Here is a 17,432-nt window from a genome sequence, read left to right as displayed (position 1 = left end):
TATAGGGTGTATGATTGTGTAATAGTTCTCAGGTGTGAGCGTGTGATTAGTGAAATGGCTGCTGGGAAATGTAGTTCGGGTAGTAAATATGTAGTAAATCTGAAACGTCTGTGCAATGTGAAAGTCAATGTGATGGAGGAGTGACCTCTGGTGGGGTGAGCGAATGGAAGTCCATGGACCTGATCTATGACAGAATGTATGTATGCATACATACATAAATATGCAGTTTATGACCCCTTTATTGTAAAAGATTTTTTATTGGTTCACTTGCAGAATCGGGAAATTGACAAGAACAGACACAAGGAGTATGAAAGATTTAGGTGCTTTTCTTTGTGTTATATTTGAGTTACAGGTGGTTTTGATGACAGAGAGATTAATTAAGAGAAAGGAAAGAAAAATGCAAGAAAATAGGACTTTGGAATGGAGGAGTAAACAGGGGGTGGGGGTGTAAAAACAAAGATGTTTTCTTTTGTTTCTTTTCTTCATCCTCACTTTGTTATCCTCTGTGTTTTCTTAGTGCTCAATGTCTTTCTTAATATTTCTGTCTCTCCAAGAAAACAAATGGGAGACACTGATAGAGAGGTTGGCACTCTGTTACAGAGATGCACCATCTCTTTAAACATCTCCTCTGCTTATACATTTATGAAGGGAAACAATGGCAGAGAGAACAGAGATTGTGATTTTAGATTATTTTATTGATTTTTGATTTTATTAAATAATCACATTAGCTCCATGTGACTCACATTCAGACAGCCCAAATTCTAACAGACCTCCGGTTTAGACACGTCTTTCTTTGAGAGGACAGATAGACCATGGGGAGACTGAAAATGTAACAAGATGTTGTTGTAATTAGAGGAGATAGAGAGATGGTTGATGGACTGAGATTATTCTTCCTCTTTCTCCTCTCCATGTGTGATGACGTAGCAGATGTTCTTGTAATCTACGTTGCCAGCCACATCTGGAGGGAAGGCAGCCCAAAGATTTTTCATCTAGAAAGAAAATAATCAGAAGATATTAAATAATTGATCAGTAAATGGTTTAATGCTTTTCTACACATGGGGGAAAAAATCCCATGTCTTCATATATGGCTCAGTTCACTCCTTCAATTTAGAACGCTTTTCATAATACACATTCAGTATGTTTACATGCACAATTTTTGTTTTGATGAATATGAATGTAGTGTTTACATGAATGCTAAATAAAGTGATCAGGTTGATGTGTGCGCTTATGTCACAAACTTCAAATCGGAATTGATTTTTTTGACATGCGCACACTGCTCAAATATAGAGTGTTTGCATATAATAACCACTCTCCTACACTGTTTCTTTTATTTGTTTTTAACAGCAGAAATAATATAAACATACATATATAAATATACATATAAACCGCTGTGCCGTGCTGCTCATATTTATCACGTAGTAAAAATGCCCGTCCCTGCGCCCAAAATGGGTTGCCTGTGGATGAGAATCTGAAACAAGGACTGGTGGGAGGTTTCCATGCTCCACTTCACAGATGGCAAGTGAAAGGAGAGTTTTATAATGACAGGACATGCATTTATACAACACTTAGGCAGTTTCTCAAATGGAAGGCTGCATCTGCATTTGTAGGCTTGCTCAGTTGGGGACACTTAATTTCTAGCAATTATCGTCAATTTGATTTCACAGATACTATTTAAACTAAACTGAGCTAGACATCTCTGAATTCAATAATGAAATGCTTTTAACTGAAAATTGAGTGATTAATCTTATTATTATTATACATTACTGACACTATCCTCAAATTTGATACTGTTAAGTGCTTTGACACAATCTGTATTGTTAAAAGCGCTATATAAATAAAGGTGAATTGACTTGACTAAGAATAATGATAAAATTTATAACAGTTAATATTGTAAAATAAGGTCTTCTTTATGACGTATGCAGCCTACAAATGCGACCTCCAGAGGATGTAGCCTTCCGTTTGAGAAACAGCCTTAATTCAAAAGGAAGAACCGCTCGTTCAGCATGTGAAACGTCATTACGCTATTTCGGCGTCATTGCGCATGTGCAGTCCTTTCAGTTTTGGGGTTCAATCCAATCGAGTGTTTAGATCAGAGGTGTCAAACTCAGTTCCTGGAGGGGCGCAGCCCTGGTTTAGATGCAGTTTGACACCCCTGGTTTAGATGCACTCTCAATCGTATTAGAAAAGGAATAAACCACCCCCTTCAATCCGATTGAAATTTCATTCTGATCAAGCTCAATTGGATCGATTAAGATGTTTACATGAAGGCTTTTCAGTCTGACTGAGCCATCAATCTGATTACAAAAGGATTATTTGGTTGCATTTAAACGTAGCCATAGTCTCAAAGCAAATGTATAATACCTTATGCACAGAGGTGGAAAGTAACGAATTACATTTACTCGCGTTACTGTAATTGAGTAGCTTTTTTGTGTACGTCTACTTTTTAAAGTAATTTTTAAAATTTGTACTTTTACTTAAGTATATTTTGTTTGAAGTATTGTACTTCGCTACATTTTAAAACACATTAATTACTGAGTAAAAAAAAAACGCTCCCTGGAAATGGGCAGGAGAACAAACTAGCACTAAAATCTCACGAAAGATGCAGACGGACAAGATAAGCGTTAGTGGTGCAGACCCAGCTGAAAACCAAACCCCGTCGTATTCTGCTGAATTTTAACTAGGAAGGAAATGAAGTGAACCCCTGGCCATGTTTATGCTCTATTATGCAATGTAAACTGTGTGTGCCTAGGGAGACCAAACTACCATCTTATAAAATCTCGACATACCCCTTCGCAAAAGCATTTAGAGATGAGGTAAATACTTTGTTGCATTGGTGGTTAAAATGAAGCTTAGGCAGTTTAGCAAAAGGTTTTGCACAAATTAGCCAAAAAGACAGTGGTGCAAGGTGTGCGATATTGTCTGCGACAATATCGTAATTTTTTTTAACAATGTGCGATTTGACATTATCAGTATTTAGCCAAAGACCAAACAAAAAAACTCCCACCATGTGTGAAGTCTATTAGATTAGACTAGTGCGCGCGTGCATTTAGAGTGTGTTCTTTCACTGCGTGATTCAGTCTGTTAAAATGCATTTAAAATGATCACAAAATTTAAGATATAGGTGCAGAAAATGTATATTTATATAATTTCATGTAGTAAATCAATATCACACGAAGAGTGCCGTTTTTCTCCAAAAACAGCATGATTACAAATAGATTTTTTTTAACAACAGTTCAATAAACAAGAAATTAAGAGATTTGCCTTTTAGATGACATATTGCCTGTTTTTGCTCTATTTCGACAACAAAAATAATCCCAATCACAGCCACTGCACTCTTTTGCATCTCTGAGCAACATGACGGTGTTTCATTCCTGAATAAATTTTTTTATATAATTTCAATTATTTAACATTTTATGTCTTATATCAAAACATTATTTCTACATTTGTTAAATGCATTCATGTCCTGCATTAAACAGTGTGTAAATACGTCTAAATGCTACTTCAGATGAAGCTTCTGAATTTTGTTGATACTGATTTAATTACAGTGGATATAGCTGACAGTGATATATTACAGTGATATGACAGTGATATATTTGTGTACAGCAAATATATCACTGTAATACATCACAAACATTTGTTGCTGCTGTAACACAACCTTTTTTTTGTGGAATTTCGTACCTGCTAACCAAAACTTGACTCCCAGAGCAGACATTTGCAGGGACACAGGAATGAAACAAAAGCCATTTGCCTTATTAGAAGTCAGTGTAACATCAGAATGATTTTAAACTGAAATCTCAAGGTAAAAAAAAAAAAATTTACATTTGCTTTAATGCTTAATTTTTTGTCGCTAAATGGAAATTCATGCACATTTTGATATTATAAAAATCTATTTATAAAGATTATATAAGAATTTATAAACGTGTATCACATTTATCAGTTTGGAGCTTGGCAATAGTGTAATTGTATGTCTAAGGGATATTTTTCACTTTTATCACTTGCCAGGCAAAAATTACCCACTTCACAAAAAACCGCACAATTTTAATTCGATTTATGGCTGTAGCATTAATGGTGGGGGATAATATACATACATGAATCTTAAAGTATAAGAAACTGTTACTGTGATTCCTGAATTAGCAAACACCAATAATTAAAATAATCCAACTACAACTAACCTCCTCAGCGGTAAACCTGTCACACTGGGTGGTCAGGAGTTCCTCAAGGCTAGAAAATAAAATAAAGTGTTACATTCTTGAAAATGGCCTTTCATCATAGTTGTTTATTAATTGTCTAGTGTGAATACCAATAGGTCAAGATACTTACAATTCCTTCTTGATGATGCCTGTAGCCTCAGGGTCCAGGACTTTGAAAGCACTCAAGATTACATCCTCAGGATCAGCGCCTAAATGAAGAGTTTGATGAATAAATGTTGTGAATGCTTGATGTGAGATGTCAACACTTCAATTATGTAATATAAATATAAAACTATATTTTCAACAATTTCTGGAGAAAATGAAAATGTTTTTTGTCTATGAAAAACGTGCTGCCAAAAATCTAAGATATTTGATGTTTCCAGGGCATTGTTATGCAGAGATTGTTCTGGGTGGTTGCTCATTCACTTAAGTCAAAAGTGCCAATGAACAAGTATTTATGATATTCTGGTCTCTAGATTTAGAATTCTCCTTCATTGTAAGTCAGTGTAAGTCTAAAGGTGCTGCTTTGCAATTTTTGTCATCGTCCTGTAACTCAAACAGTGAAGCATGGCGCTAGCAACACCAAGGTCATAGGTTTGATTCCTAAAGAAATTCATGAAGTGATAAAATTCTTTAAAGCACTGTAAATCTTTAAATAAAAGTGTCTTCCAAATGCATGTAAATGTCCAAGCAAGTTAGAGTTATGTGTTCAGGTAAAGTTTACAAAGTTTAATACCAAACAAAAAGTATTCGCAAACAGACATTACCAAAAGTATTAGCAACATACATTACAAGAATAAACTAAGTCAGAAAATATTTAGACTCACCCTTCAGCTTCTCACCAAACATGGTGAGAAAGACAGTGAAGTTGATGGGGCCACTAGCCTCTTTCACCATGGCTTCCAGCTCCTCGTTTTTCACATTTAGCTGACCCATTGAGGCCAGCACATCTCTCAGATCATCTTTACTGATAATACCATCCCTGTTCTGGTCAATGATTGTGAAAGCCTGTTTGTTTTAGAGAATGTTAGACAGTTAATTAACTTCATCATAGGTCCCGAAAGATACACATGTTGTCTTCACACAAGAAAAAAATATTTTTGTAGTTATGAAATGTTTCCCTTCTGGCATCAGGTCTTGATGTTTTTCTGCAGAACATCTATGAAACTTGAGATGACAACTGAGACCAAGAAGTATCTTGGCAGCTGCTGCCCACTTGTCTTTCTAAGCGGTTAAAATGTCATGGAATGTACAACAAGACTGGGGATATTTAAAGAGGGGAGATTGGTTACATTTGCCAGCCCCAACAAATCTCTTTACCACTCCTCCTTACTACTTACAATAGCTATAAAACTGGAAGTGTAAGTATAAACTGTATAGTTAACGCTCATGCCATTGGTTATTGAACATAAAATCAATACTACACTTTGTGATTACTTTCTTCCAGTCATAGAGTAGTTCTAAAATCGACCACTTTCTGAGTTACTAGTTAACACATAGAAATCTTCAATCTAAAATTTTCAAGGTTTTCAAAAACATGAGCATGGGAGGATGTAATTAATGACTACTGATTTGACTAATGTTAAAACTATCCTCTTAAGTTCCTCTAAATGTTAATGTATTGGACTTAGGTTTAGCAGAAATTTACCTCCTTGTACTCCTGGATCTGGCTCTGCTCAAACATGGAGAATACATTAGAGCTGCCGCCCTCTGCCTGCTGCCTCCTCTTGGCCTTCTTGGGTGCCTAGAGGGAAAAACATACATGAAAAGTGACAAAAATATGCTAAAATACTTTGCTGCTCAATATTAAAGTTGTTAGGTTGTTACATGCACTGGCACTTCCTCCTTATCTATCTAGCTAGCTAGCTATCTACTGCCACAGATTAATCTCTCATCAAATGTTCATCAATTAATCTCATTATAAAAAGCAGTGTTTATATTTTTTGTGGAAAACTTCTAAAAAAAACTCACCATCTCTGAAAGTTTTTGCAGATGGTCAAAAGAGGGGAAGTATACACCACGCTGATGTGACTGACATCTTCGTAGTTCCCCTCTGGGGTCTTATATACCGGCCTGGGTTTGCTAACTTTAGCCTGAACATCAGGTTTAGGAAAGTGAGAGCTGGTGAAAGTACAAAAGAGGAGGTATATGTGGTGCTTTGGTGTCACTTTTCATTCCTGATCCAAAATAGGATTTGCACGCCTTGGAATGAGATGAATTCTGTCCAGTAATTTTGGCAATAGTTTTGTTTAACTTGCAGACAGATATGGCAAGCCCAAGAGATTGTTGCTGGCTTGACTTAAGGGCTCGGTTTCTTTTCATATTATTTACTCTGTCTTGTAAGACTGAACAGTTACAGCAAGAAACATTTCTTATTATCAGTGATGAAAACTACTTAATATCCTAATCATATTATCATGTAACTAAAGAGCAAACAAGAGATTGTGAGTTAGTGTTATTCACCTATTCAAAAGATCTAAACTACTGAGCTTCTTTATTAGAGACACACATTACTACTATCACAGTTATTAACCATTTGGTGAGTTTGAATATTTATAAGACCTTGTTTGCTTTGTGGCATAAGGTCTAAAAGTCTATAAGGTCTGAAATATCCAATATAAGCAATATAACACTTTCTTGTGTGTCCAGTAAGAGAGCCTTTTTCTTTGCCCATAAATAATGACATATCCTGCTAATACCTCTATCAGTCTTGGAAGTAAAATATTACTATATTATGTAGTTTATATTAGTTTACATATAAGCTTATGTAGCTTATTAACTGTTAGATTAGCTTTTGTTCCCAACATAACCTTTTTTGTGTTTCTATGTTTTTCACTCCTCTTGTAATCCTTGTGTAAGTCACTAACTGTAAACATGAGTAAATGTAAATACGTTTTTGAACATAAAAAATGTAAATTAGTTAAGATTTGCTCAATACAGTGGCTAACTAACAACATATTGACATATTGGCAAGTGATAAAGGTGCTGTATTGTATGGTATGTATTATATGGATAAATGGCTGAATGTAAGGGAAGTTTGATGACTAAACATTTTTCAAGTACTGGGGCTCTATATTGGGGAACTTATAGGCTCCTGGTATAGTCCAAAACAGTGTCCTGCAGCCCTCCCACTTCACACCATATATGCATCCATAGCTGGACATTTATCATGGTCCCAACACTGAAGGTATGTATTCAAAAACAGGGTTGTGGGAACTGACACTACCTCTCGGCAGGGAGCTTGCTCTTATGGTCTTTTTTATTTGTATTTCGGGTGACTGCTTATAGCAATTTCTTATGCCTTAAACACATTTCTTGAACCTGTCTACAGATTGCTTTGATATATATTTTTTTTTTCTTTAAGTATTTATTCTAGGCAGCAATGAAAATAAATGTTTGGGGGGAAACTCCTCCAGAAAGCAGGCAAAGAGCCCTTTCCTTTAAAATCACAGCCATTACAGTTCATCGCAATCTCTCATAATTGGGCGGCAGTTTTTTTGCTATCCCAATAGCCACTGTGCTGCCCTTGATATATGTACTGTATATAACTTGACAGCCAGGTAAACTCTTCCCTAACATCAAGACTCTGAAGACAGACTCCTCGTCCACAGGTTTATTGACGTTGTGAGGAAAGGTGAAACTGAAACATACAAAATGCATAATCAACAGATATAATCAAAATAAAATGAATTAAATTCCTTAATATCAACTTTTAATGGTCTAGGAACAGTATAACCATTACCAGAACGAAATGCCCATTAACTATAGTGAGGTAGTTAGATAATAATAGGCTTCTAACAATCAGCTCCATAAAATGCAACACTGTCCCTAAACAATGATCTGCAATCGTAGATATTGTTAGAAACAGTCAATACATACCCACGATGCTACAACAGACGCAAGATGTATGCAGCCATCTCAGTATAGCTTCAGATACACTAAACATACTACTCTGAGTCATGCTTGCTCACTTTCAATCGGAGGGAGCAAGATGGCGGAGTGAGCAGTCGTAAAAATCGCAGGGTCCGACAGAAAAAGTGATTTTGACATCCAGAACAGTTAATTTTGAACAACAGTCACCCCTTAAGCTATTGTGAGGTAAACAACACTCTTAAAAGACTATAGTGAGTCACTTTTTTGAAAAGACGCACAAAATAATACACTAGAAAAAAAAAAAAAAAAAAAAGGCTAATACTCAGGACCAAGATAGCCTCAATGATCATGACTACAGTGTGGACGGGATACGTGAGGCATGTTTTGACGAACTTGTTGAAGAAGAGATGCAGAGGGCAAAACATCTGAGCAACCACACTCCGTTACAGGGTCCAAATCCAAAAAAATTGAAAAGGAGAGATGAATCAAAAGAAATAAGCATGGAAAGCATATACGATGCTATTCACACTCTGTCACAAAGATTTGAGGAAAGACTGGATGCGTTCGAAAGAAAGTTTGAAAACTTTGAACAGCGCATCCAGAATAGCGAAAAAGAGGTGACAGAAAATAAAAACTAAATAATTCAACTCAAAGCACAAGCGGATAGACTGACAAAAGAGAACAAGGAGCTGAAGGAAAGATGCCGGGAAATCGAGCGATACGGAAGACGATGGAATCTCAAATTGATCGGGCTACCGGAGAAGGAAAACGAGGATACAAGAGAGATGGTGATCGGTATTCTCACAAGAGTGATTCCGATTTCAGTGGAACAATTACGAGACAAGGTTGATACTGTCCATCGTCTGGGAAAAAAAGATGATCCCACCTTCAACATGAGACCACGACCAATCATCATGCAGTTTGGTATGCGGACGACGAGGGACGAGATCTGGAGGAGGTCGAGGGAGGCCAGAGTCTGCAAGGAGCTGCATGTTCAATTTAGACAGGACTGGTCAAAAGAAGATTGTGAAGCCCGGGCAAAGTTGTATCCGACGGTACAGGAGGCCAGACGCAATGGGAAGAAAGCGTACTTGAAGGAAGGGTATGCTATTATAGACGGAAAAAGAGTGGAGGCACCTTTCACAGGTTAAGTTTAGTGTCATCACCTTGATGTTGAAATCTATGACAGATTGTTCATTCCTGCCTTAAATCCTATTTTCTAAGCGCATCTAAGAGCGTGTATTTTGTTTCATTCGTATGTCTATTGTTTTTAGTTCTTTAAATGTTCGAGGTTTAAAGAATAACATTAAGCGTAAGGCCATTTTTTTATTTTGTAAGGAAGTCAAAGCCAACCTTATTTTGCTACAAGAGACACATTCTAATAAGGACGATGAAAAATTTTGGAAGCAACAATGGGGAGACAATATTTTGTATTCACATGGAACTTCTCACTCTGCAGGAGTGATGATTTTATTTTTTAGGTTTGTGGGGAAAATGATTGATTATAAAAGTGATGAAGCAGGTCACTGGCTAATGGTTGTGGTTGAAGTATTTGATTTTAAAATTATTTTGATTAATGTATATGGGTACTACAACAACAGGTCTCTCAATAAAAATATAATGTTAAAGTTAACTCAAGCTATCAGGGAATGGAGTGCAACTTATGGCACGGATAGCATAATAATAGGAGGTGATTTTAACATAGCACCTAATTCCTGGCTTGACAGGAAACCTCCCAAGGGGTTACAACCAGAATATAATAACATGTTAAATAATTTTTGTTTATCCAATAACTTGGTAGATTATTGGAGAGTGACACACCCTAACACAATGCAATTTACTTGGATCAGCCCAGCAGATGCTAACCTATGTTCAAGGATAGATTATTGGCTTGTGTCTCCAAATATTACTACTCTTACACCAAAATGTGATATTCAATCATCTCCCCTCACGGATCATTGTCTTATTGGTTTGTCTCTCTCAACAGTCAAACAAAAACAAAAATCAAACAATATTTGGAAATTTAACAATACCTTGTTGCTGAACGAAGAATTCTGTAGCCAGATTAGAAGAATATATCTTGAAACTGATGACATGGATTTGTCAGATATAAGTAAATGGGAGTGGTTTAAATTTCGAGTAAAGCAACAAGCTATTGAAACTGGTAAGAAAATAGCCGACAACCGTAAACGTAAACAAAAGGAAATAGTTGAAAAGATAAGTTTATTATGTGGACAACCTAACATAACTGTAGAAGAGACACAAGAGTTACACATGCTTCAGAACCGATTAGATGTTATATACTTTGAGAAGGCAAAAGGCGCCTTTGTAAGATCAAAAGCCATTTGGATTGAGCAGGGGAAAAAAAACTCAACATATTTTTATAGCCTTGAAAAACGGAGACAGACTAAAAAAATGTATAACACAATTAAACCAAAATGGAAATATTATTCAAGACATAAATAAAATAACAGATGAAGTATGTCAATTCTATAGCAACTTATATAAGAAAAAATTTCAGAGTGATGATTGTGATGCCTTTATGAATAGTGTAAAAGAAAATGTAACAAAACTAACAGATGAAGACAAATTTTTACTAGAAAGAGCTGTAACTTTATCAGAAATTGAAACAGCTTTAAAACAAATGAAAAATGGTAAATCACCGGGCATTGATGGTTTATCTATAGAATTTTTTAAGACTTTTTGGACAGATATTAAAAATTTATTATTTAATGCGTATCTCGACTGCATAAAAAATGGTCAGTTATCCCCTACAATGAAAACTGGTCTGATAACCTTGTTGCCCAAACCCAATAAAGACTTATTACTATTAGATAATTGGAGACCTATAACTCTACTTTGCAATGATTATAAATTACTAGCTTTAGTATATGCTAATAGAGTAAAAAATGTCTTGAACAATTTAATAGACGAATTTCAGTCAGCTTTTATTAAAGGTAGACATATTCATAACAATGTGAGATTAATTATGGATATGTTAGATTACCAGAGCCTTATTAACACAGAAAGCTTAATATTGTTTATTGATTTTTTCAAGGCATTTGATTCTATCGAACATGACTTCTTACTGAAATCGCTCCAACTTTTTGGGTTTGGCAACAACTTTTGTAAGGTAATCAGAATGTTTTATGACCAAATATACAGTTATATTTCACTTCAATCAGGCATCACTCCAAGAATTAATGTCTCTTGTGGAATAAGACAAGGTTGCCCAATTTCACCAAAATTATTAATTCTCTGTACGCAGCTTTTGGCCTATTATGTAGTAAATAATAAAGACCTTGAAGGGATAAAAGTTTGTGATACCGAATTGAAAATGAGCCAATTTGCTGACGATACAGTGATATTTCTAAAGGACAAATCAATTCTTCAGAAGGCTTTAAATGTGATTTCTGTTTTTTCAAGGGCATCTGGTCTTTGCCTTAATCAAAAAAAAAAAGTGAACTATTACCCTTGTATAATTGCATTGAGACAGACTTGGAGATGATTACAGTTAAGAATGATGTTAAATACTTGGGAATTCATCTATCTAAAAACTTGGCAATAAGAGAATCCAAAAATATAACAGAGAAAATTGAAGAAATAAAAAGAAACCTAAATCTTTGGTTAACAAGAGACTTAACTATTTTAGGATGGAACATATTGTCAAAATCAGAAGGGATTTCTAAATTAATTTACCCAAGCTATTCTCTCTATATTAGTTCACAAAACATAAGAAAAGCAAACACTATAATTTACCAATTCATCTGGCGTAATAAAAATCTATATCAAAAAATCACAACTTGTAAAGGACTATAATAAAGGGGGATTAAAAACAATTGATTTTGAATCTATGGTTGGAGTTTTTAGAGTTAACTGGGTAAAAGCCTTTTTAGATAAACCTGATTCTTTATGGTATCATATTCCCAAAAATATTTTTGATAAAGTGGGAGGCTTAGAGTTTCTTTTAAAGTGCGATTTCGAGGTATCCAAATTGCCACTAAAACAATTTGGATACCAATTTGAATATCATAAACAAGTTCTCCACTACTGGAAGATGGTATTTACTCATAATTTTACACCACATGGCTCCACCTTGTGGAACAACAGAGTGATAACAATAAGTAGAAAAACACTTTTTTTCAGAAATTGGTTTGAAAAGGGAATCATTTTCATCACAGATATATTAGATGAACAAGGTAATTTTCTTAGGTTTACAGATTTTAAAACAAAATTTAATATACAAAGTTTAATAAGGGATTATAATAAGGTATGTAAAGCAATACCAATAGCCCTATTAAATATGATACAAAACTATTTACATTATTCCAAAAGTCAAATAAATTTGCCTAAACTGCAACTAAACCAAATTCCCCTAAATAGCAAAAAATGTAACAACAAGTGTATTAGCAAAATACTCAAATGTAAACTATTTCATGATTTTGACCAAAATATAAAAATAAGGCATTATGATGACAAAATAACGAATAAATACATCAAATTCATTTCACGAGTTCACACTTACATATAATTTGAAGGGGTAAGTTTAATGCGTATTTGGCGTGCTGTCCGGGGGGAGGGCTCCGAGCTCGGAGTTCGGCCCGAACCCAGAGTACTCCCCCCAAAAGGCTAAACAGCAGAGGACAGCCGCCGAACAAAAACCCCCCCAAATGAGTGCCGAGTTTGGCGGGCTGGTATCTCGAGAAAGGGTCTGGATGTTTGCCCAGGGGGGCCCGTGATGGTGGCTCACTGTGCCTGGACTGACGGGCCCTGCTGGCCTGCAACGGGGAGCAGTTGTAATTTGGAGCGACCGTTCGGGAGAGTTTGCGCCTTCTTTCTCCGCTGTGAGACCAAATGCTCGCTGGACAGAAAGAGGAAACAGGAAAGAGGAAAATGAGAGCTTGACCGGGAGATTTTCTCACACTGCGTCCGCTGTGAGACCAAATGCTCGCTGGACGAAAGAGAAAACGTAACTGCTCTACCGGGAAAGTTCTCACTGCGTCCGCTGTGAGACCAAATGCTCGCTGGACAGAAAGAGGAAACAGGGAATAGGAAAAAATGGGAGCTTGACCGGGAGATTTTCTCACACTGCGTCCACTGTGAGACCAAATGCTCGCTGGACGAAAGAGAAAACGTAACTGCTCTACCGGGAAAGTTCTCACTGCGTCCGCTGTGAGACCAAATGCTCGCTGGACAGAAAGAAGAAACAGGAAAATGAGAGCTTGACCGGGAGATTTTCTCACACTGCGTCCGCTGTGAGACCAATGCTCGCTGGACAGAAAGAGGAAACAGGAAAATGAGAGCTTGACCGGGAGATTTTCTCATACTGCGTCCGCTGTGAGACCAAAGCTCGCTGGACGGAAGAGAAAACGTAACTGCTCTACCGGGAAAGTTCTCGCTGCGTCCGCTGTGAGACCAAATGCTCGCTGGACAGAAAGAGGAAACAGGAAAATGAGAGCTTGACCGGGAGATTTTCTCATACTGCGTCCGCTGTGAGACCAAAGCTCGCTGGACGGAAGAGAAAACGTAACTGCTCTACCGGGAAAGTTCTCGCTGCGTCCGCTGTGAGACCAAATGCTCGCTGGACAGAAAGAGGAAACAGGAAAATGAGAGCTTGACCGGGAGATTTTCTCACACTGTGTCCGCTGTGAGACTAATGCTCGCTGGACGGAAGAGAAAACGTAACTGCTCTACCGGGAAAGTTCTCGCTGCGTCCGCTGTGAGACCAAATGTTTTTTTTTTTTTTAACCCCGGGTTTTTAATCAATGAGGGTTTGGTGAGCTTTTTTAATGTGGAATCGGTTGGTCCTAATATAGCTTTGGAAAGCATCTGAGGACCATCTCCCAAGGGCTTGGATCTGCTGTTGGGAGAGGCCTTTTTGGGCTGCTGAAGTTGCTGCCCCAATACGGAAAGAGTGACTTGAAAAATTCTTTACTGGAATGCCTGACTGTTGGAGAACAGATTTGAGGTGTTTCTGGAACCAGAAACGTGTCACAGGTTTTTTGGATTCATCTATGAATAGGGGTTCCAGAGGAGTTTTAGCCTGAGAGCTTCTCCATTGCAAATATGCCAGGATTGACTGGTATGGTTGGATTGGCGAAGAGAGGTTAAAGATGTAGATGAAATGACCTTTTTTGGTTTGGTCGGTCTTACTTTGTTTAATCAAATATGAAATTGTTTCACCATCTAGTACTGATAAGTCTGAGATGGTGGGGTGGATTTTTGGGTCAAATTTGGAAGTGATGGCGAGTTCCGAGCATCTAAGAAAACCAAAAAAGGCTAGGATAAACATGGCATCGAGTGTGCGAGCGATACTGATGGGCTGGTAGCCTGTGCGGAGGCCGTGAATACATTTGGTGAGAATGTCTAGCGTTATGGGTTGTCTGGCGTCGGGACGGGTGGGCTGGGATCTTTGAATCCCTTTGATCAGGAGGGAGGTTTGTGAATTGTTTATCTCAGGGGAAGGAGTGCCGTACATCAATTTATGGAAAAACTGGATGCCGCTCAAGTAACCTTTGATGGACCCGACTTGAAGGCCCTTAACGCTATTAAGGTAGGAAATAAAAGAGGTGATTGAAAGAAGAGAAAAATCAGGGAAAGGCATGTTATAAGAGACATGGAATGTTTTGAAACATCTCCAAGCAGTCACGTAGGATTGGAGGGTCCTGGGAGAAACTGCTTGGAGGATAGTGTCGAGCGATGCGTCAAGCAGGGGTTTTAACGGGTGGGTTACGTGAATATTAGTTCTGAATAGCGAGGTACTGGAGTTGGGAATTGATCCGCCTCTGGAGCCAGCGTCCTGAATTTCTGAAACAGAAAACGAGACAGGGAGTCAGCGATTTGGTTTTCTGACCCAGGGATGTGTTTAGCAATTATGATGAATTGGTTGCAAGCTGAAATCCAGGTGAGACGCCTTAAGAGTGGCATCAGAGCAGGTGAATGGGAACGGCCTTTGTTAATGCAATACACTGTTGCGTCGTTGTCGCAATGCACTAAAATGCTACTAGCAGCCCATTCTTTCCCCCACAGAAAAGCTGCTACTACGAGAGGGTAAAGCTCGAATAGAGCTGAGGATTGGGATATATCCTGGAGCTGCGGTGGCCACGGAGCCGCAAACCAACGACCTTGAAAAAATCCCCCGAAACCGATTGAGGGGGCGGCGTCTGTAAACAGTTGGATATCGGTCGGGGACGAAACAAGGTTGCTATAGAAAAAGGATAGGCCATTTCACTGGTTTAGAAATGTTAACCATAGCCCAAGTTCGTCGCGACATGCTTGAGTTATAGAAATGAGGTCCTCTAGCGAGTGGACGGAGGACGCGAGTGAGAGGAGGTGCGATATGAAGGGGCGGCCCTGCGGAATGATGCGCATTGCGAAGTTTAAATGGCCGAGCAGGGATAGGAGTTCGCGTTTTGAACAATTTGATTTTTTAAGTAGAGTAGAAGAGACGATAATTATTCGATCAATTTTGTCTTTGGGCAGGGATGCTTGGAATTTGTCTGAATCCAAATTAATTCCTAGGAACTCAATGGATGTTGCAGGGCCCATGGTTTTTTCCTTTGCGATTGGAATTCCTAGCTCAGAAAAAACGTTTTGGACCGTGAGGATGTGCGCGGCTGGGATGGCATTGGGAGACGAGATTATTAAAAAATCGTCTAGCAGGTGAATGAGGTGGGGAATGGCGTAGTTGTTCGACAAAATCCAGCAGACGGCTTCTGATAGCATGTCGAAAATTTTAGGGCTGCTTTTGCATCCGAAAGTTAAACGCACTGCAAAATAATATTTCCCGAGCCAGCGAACTCCAAATAGGTGCCATGAATCTGGATGGATGGGCATTACTTTGAAAGCAGCTGTAATGTCGATTTTTGCAAGCCAAGCACCCCGACCTGCGATTTTGATCATGTCGATGGCCTGATCTATGTCGTGGTATTTCAGTGAAAATTCATCGAGAGGGATCAAGCTGTTTATGCTTGGGAACGGGGAATTGTGCGGGGCTGACAGGTCGATTATTAGGCGTTTTTTACCCGAGAATTTTCTTGTAGCCACTCCGATGGGGCTAATACGGAACAGATTAAATGGAGGATTGTCAAACGGACCAATCATGAAGCCTGACTCAACTTCTTTTTTGATCAGTTTGCTTACGACTTCAGGTTCTATGAGGGCGGATTGAAGATTATTGCATGTGATGTTTTGGGAGAGCGGGCATTCTAAGCCGGGTTTAAATCCGTTTTAAACGGATAATGAGTAAATTCAACGTCTGGGTGATGAGCTAGTTCGAATTGCATGCGTGAAGTATTTACAGGAGTCGCCAAATAATTTTTTGATTTTTTATTCACAGATTTGTAAACTGGACATACAATGCGGGCATGAGCGCCGCCACAGAAGCTACAAATGTGCATGAACCGGCAGCACGATCTGTTACATTTACCCGCGTTGAAATGGTTACAAGGATGTCTGCTTTCGTCGAAAGCGGAATCCTGGTTTGCGCTGGTGGTTGCTGCACGAGGCACGTAGCTGGTGGATTTAGAGGTGCTTGATCCCGGGTAGGGAAGAGTGTGCGCTACTGACCTGCAGACCGCGCAAGAAATGTTTTTGCAACCTAAAAACACCCTGCTGTGGAGATCCTGGTCGAGTGCGCCCCAGTATGTGCACTGGTTCCACTGTGCGACTCGCACGGCACTTTTGGCTGAAAACAGTTTATGGTATGTGAAGAAATGCCCACCCCCATAGGACAGCGCAAGTTCGGCTATGATTACTTGATAATCATTCAGTTCGCGCCGCCTGTGGGGGAAAGCTGAACAGATGATTTCAGTGTAACGGGAAAAAGCAATCGAAAATTCAGAAAATGAAAGAACGCGAGATGAGTGAGTGTTTGTGTTTTTTAGGGTAACGGAGAAATCCCCGCAATCTATTTGGCGGTCTGGTTCAGCTGCGGGGAGTAGAGAGAGAAGAGAGGAAAGGTCTACATCCGCACCTGAGAGGATCTGTGCGCGGATGTTTTGGGATACTGCTGGTGGTTCCATAGCGACGGCGTTGGACGGAACGGGCATCGGTGTTGCTGTGAACAGAGAATAAGGTGATTTATGTTGTAAAACAGAACTGGGAAGGGTATAAGCCGGGTCTGCAAATGACGGCGGCGGCCTCGCGCTTGGATGACCTGCTGTGGTTTGAAAAGGAAAGTTAGTTGGAGGATATGGAGGAATGGAAGGATTATATGATAAAAAATGAGCTTGAGCTGCAAGCGGAGGCGGGCCCGTGCTTGTTTGAGCTACTGGAGCTGCAGGCCACTGAAAGTGGGCGGGGTTGTAACCTGTTGGGTGAAACTGTTGGAGTGGTTGGACCTGTGCTGCTAGCGGTGATAGCCTCGCG

The 17,432-nt window shown here is 38.7% G+C and overlaps 1 protein-coding gene across 1 annotated transcript; it reads right to left on the bottom strand.

The window, feature by feature from the left end:
- Positions 1-884: 884 nt before the first annotated feature.
- Positions 885-5,928, bottom strand: mylpfb (myosin light chain, phosphorylatable, fast skeletal muscle b; the record flags this gene model as incomplete). The annotated part of the gene is made up of 5 exons (XM_079388494.1): positions 5,839-5,928; positions 5,018-5,198; positions 4,321-4,399; positions 4,173-4,221; positions 885-989 (listed from the first exon to the last, which is right to left on the bottom strand). Exons 1-5 carry the CDS (start codon positions 5,872-5,874, stop codon positions 885-887), a joined length of 450 nt encoding a protein of 149 aa, XP_079244620.1. The 5' UTR covers positions 5,875-5,928.
- Between the last annotated feature and the right edge of the window lie 11,504 nt (positions 5,929-17,432).

The sequence above is a fragment of the Barbus barbus genome (genome assembly GCF_936440315.1).
Source record: "Barbus barbus genome assembly, chromosome: 32".
NCBI classification, from domain to species: domain Eukaryota; kingdom Metazoa; phylum Chordata; class Actinopteri; order Cypriniformes; family Cyprinidae; genus Barbus; species Barbus barbus.
The sequence above is the reverse complement of the archived record's forward strand: the minus strand, read 5'-3'. Positions and strand labels throughout refer to the sequence as shown.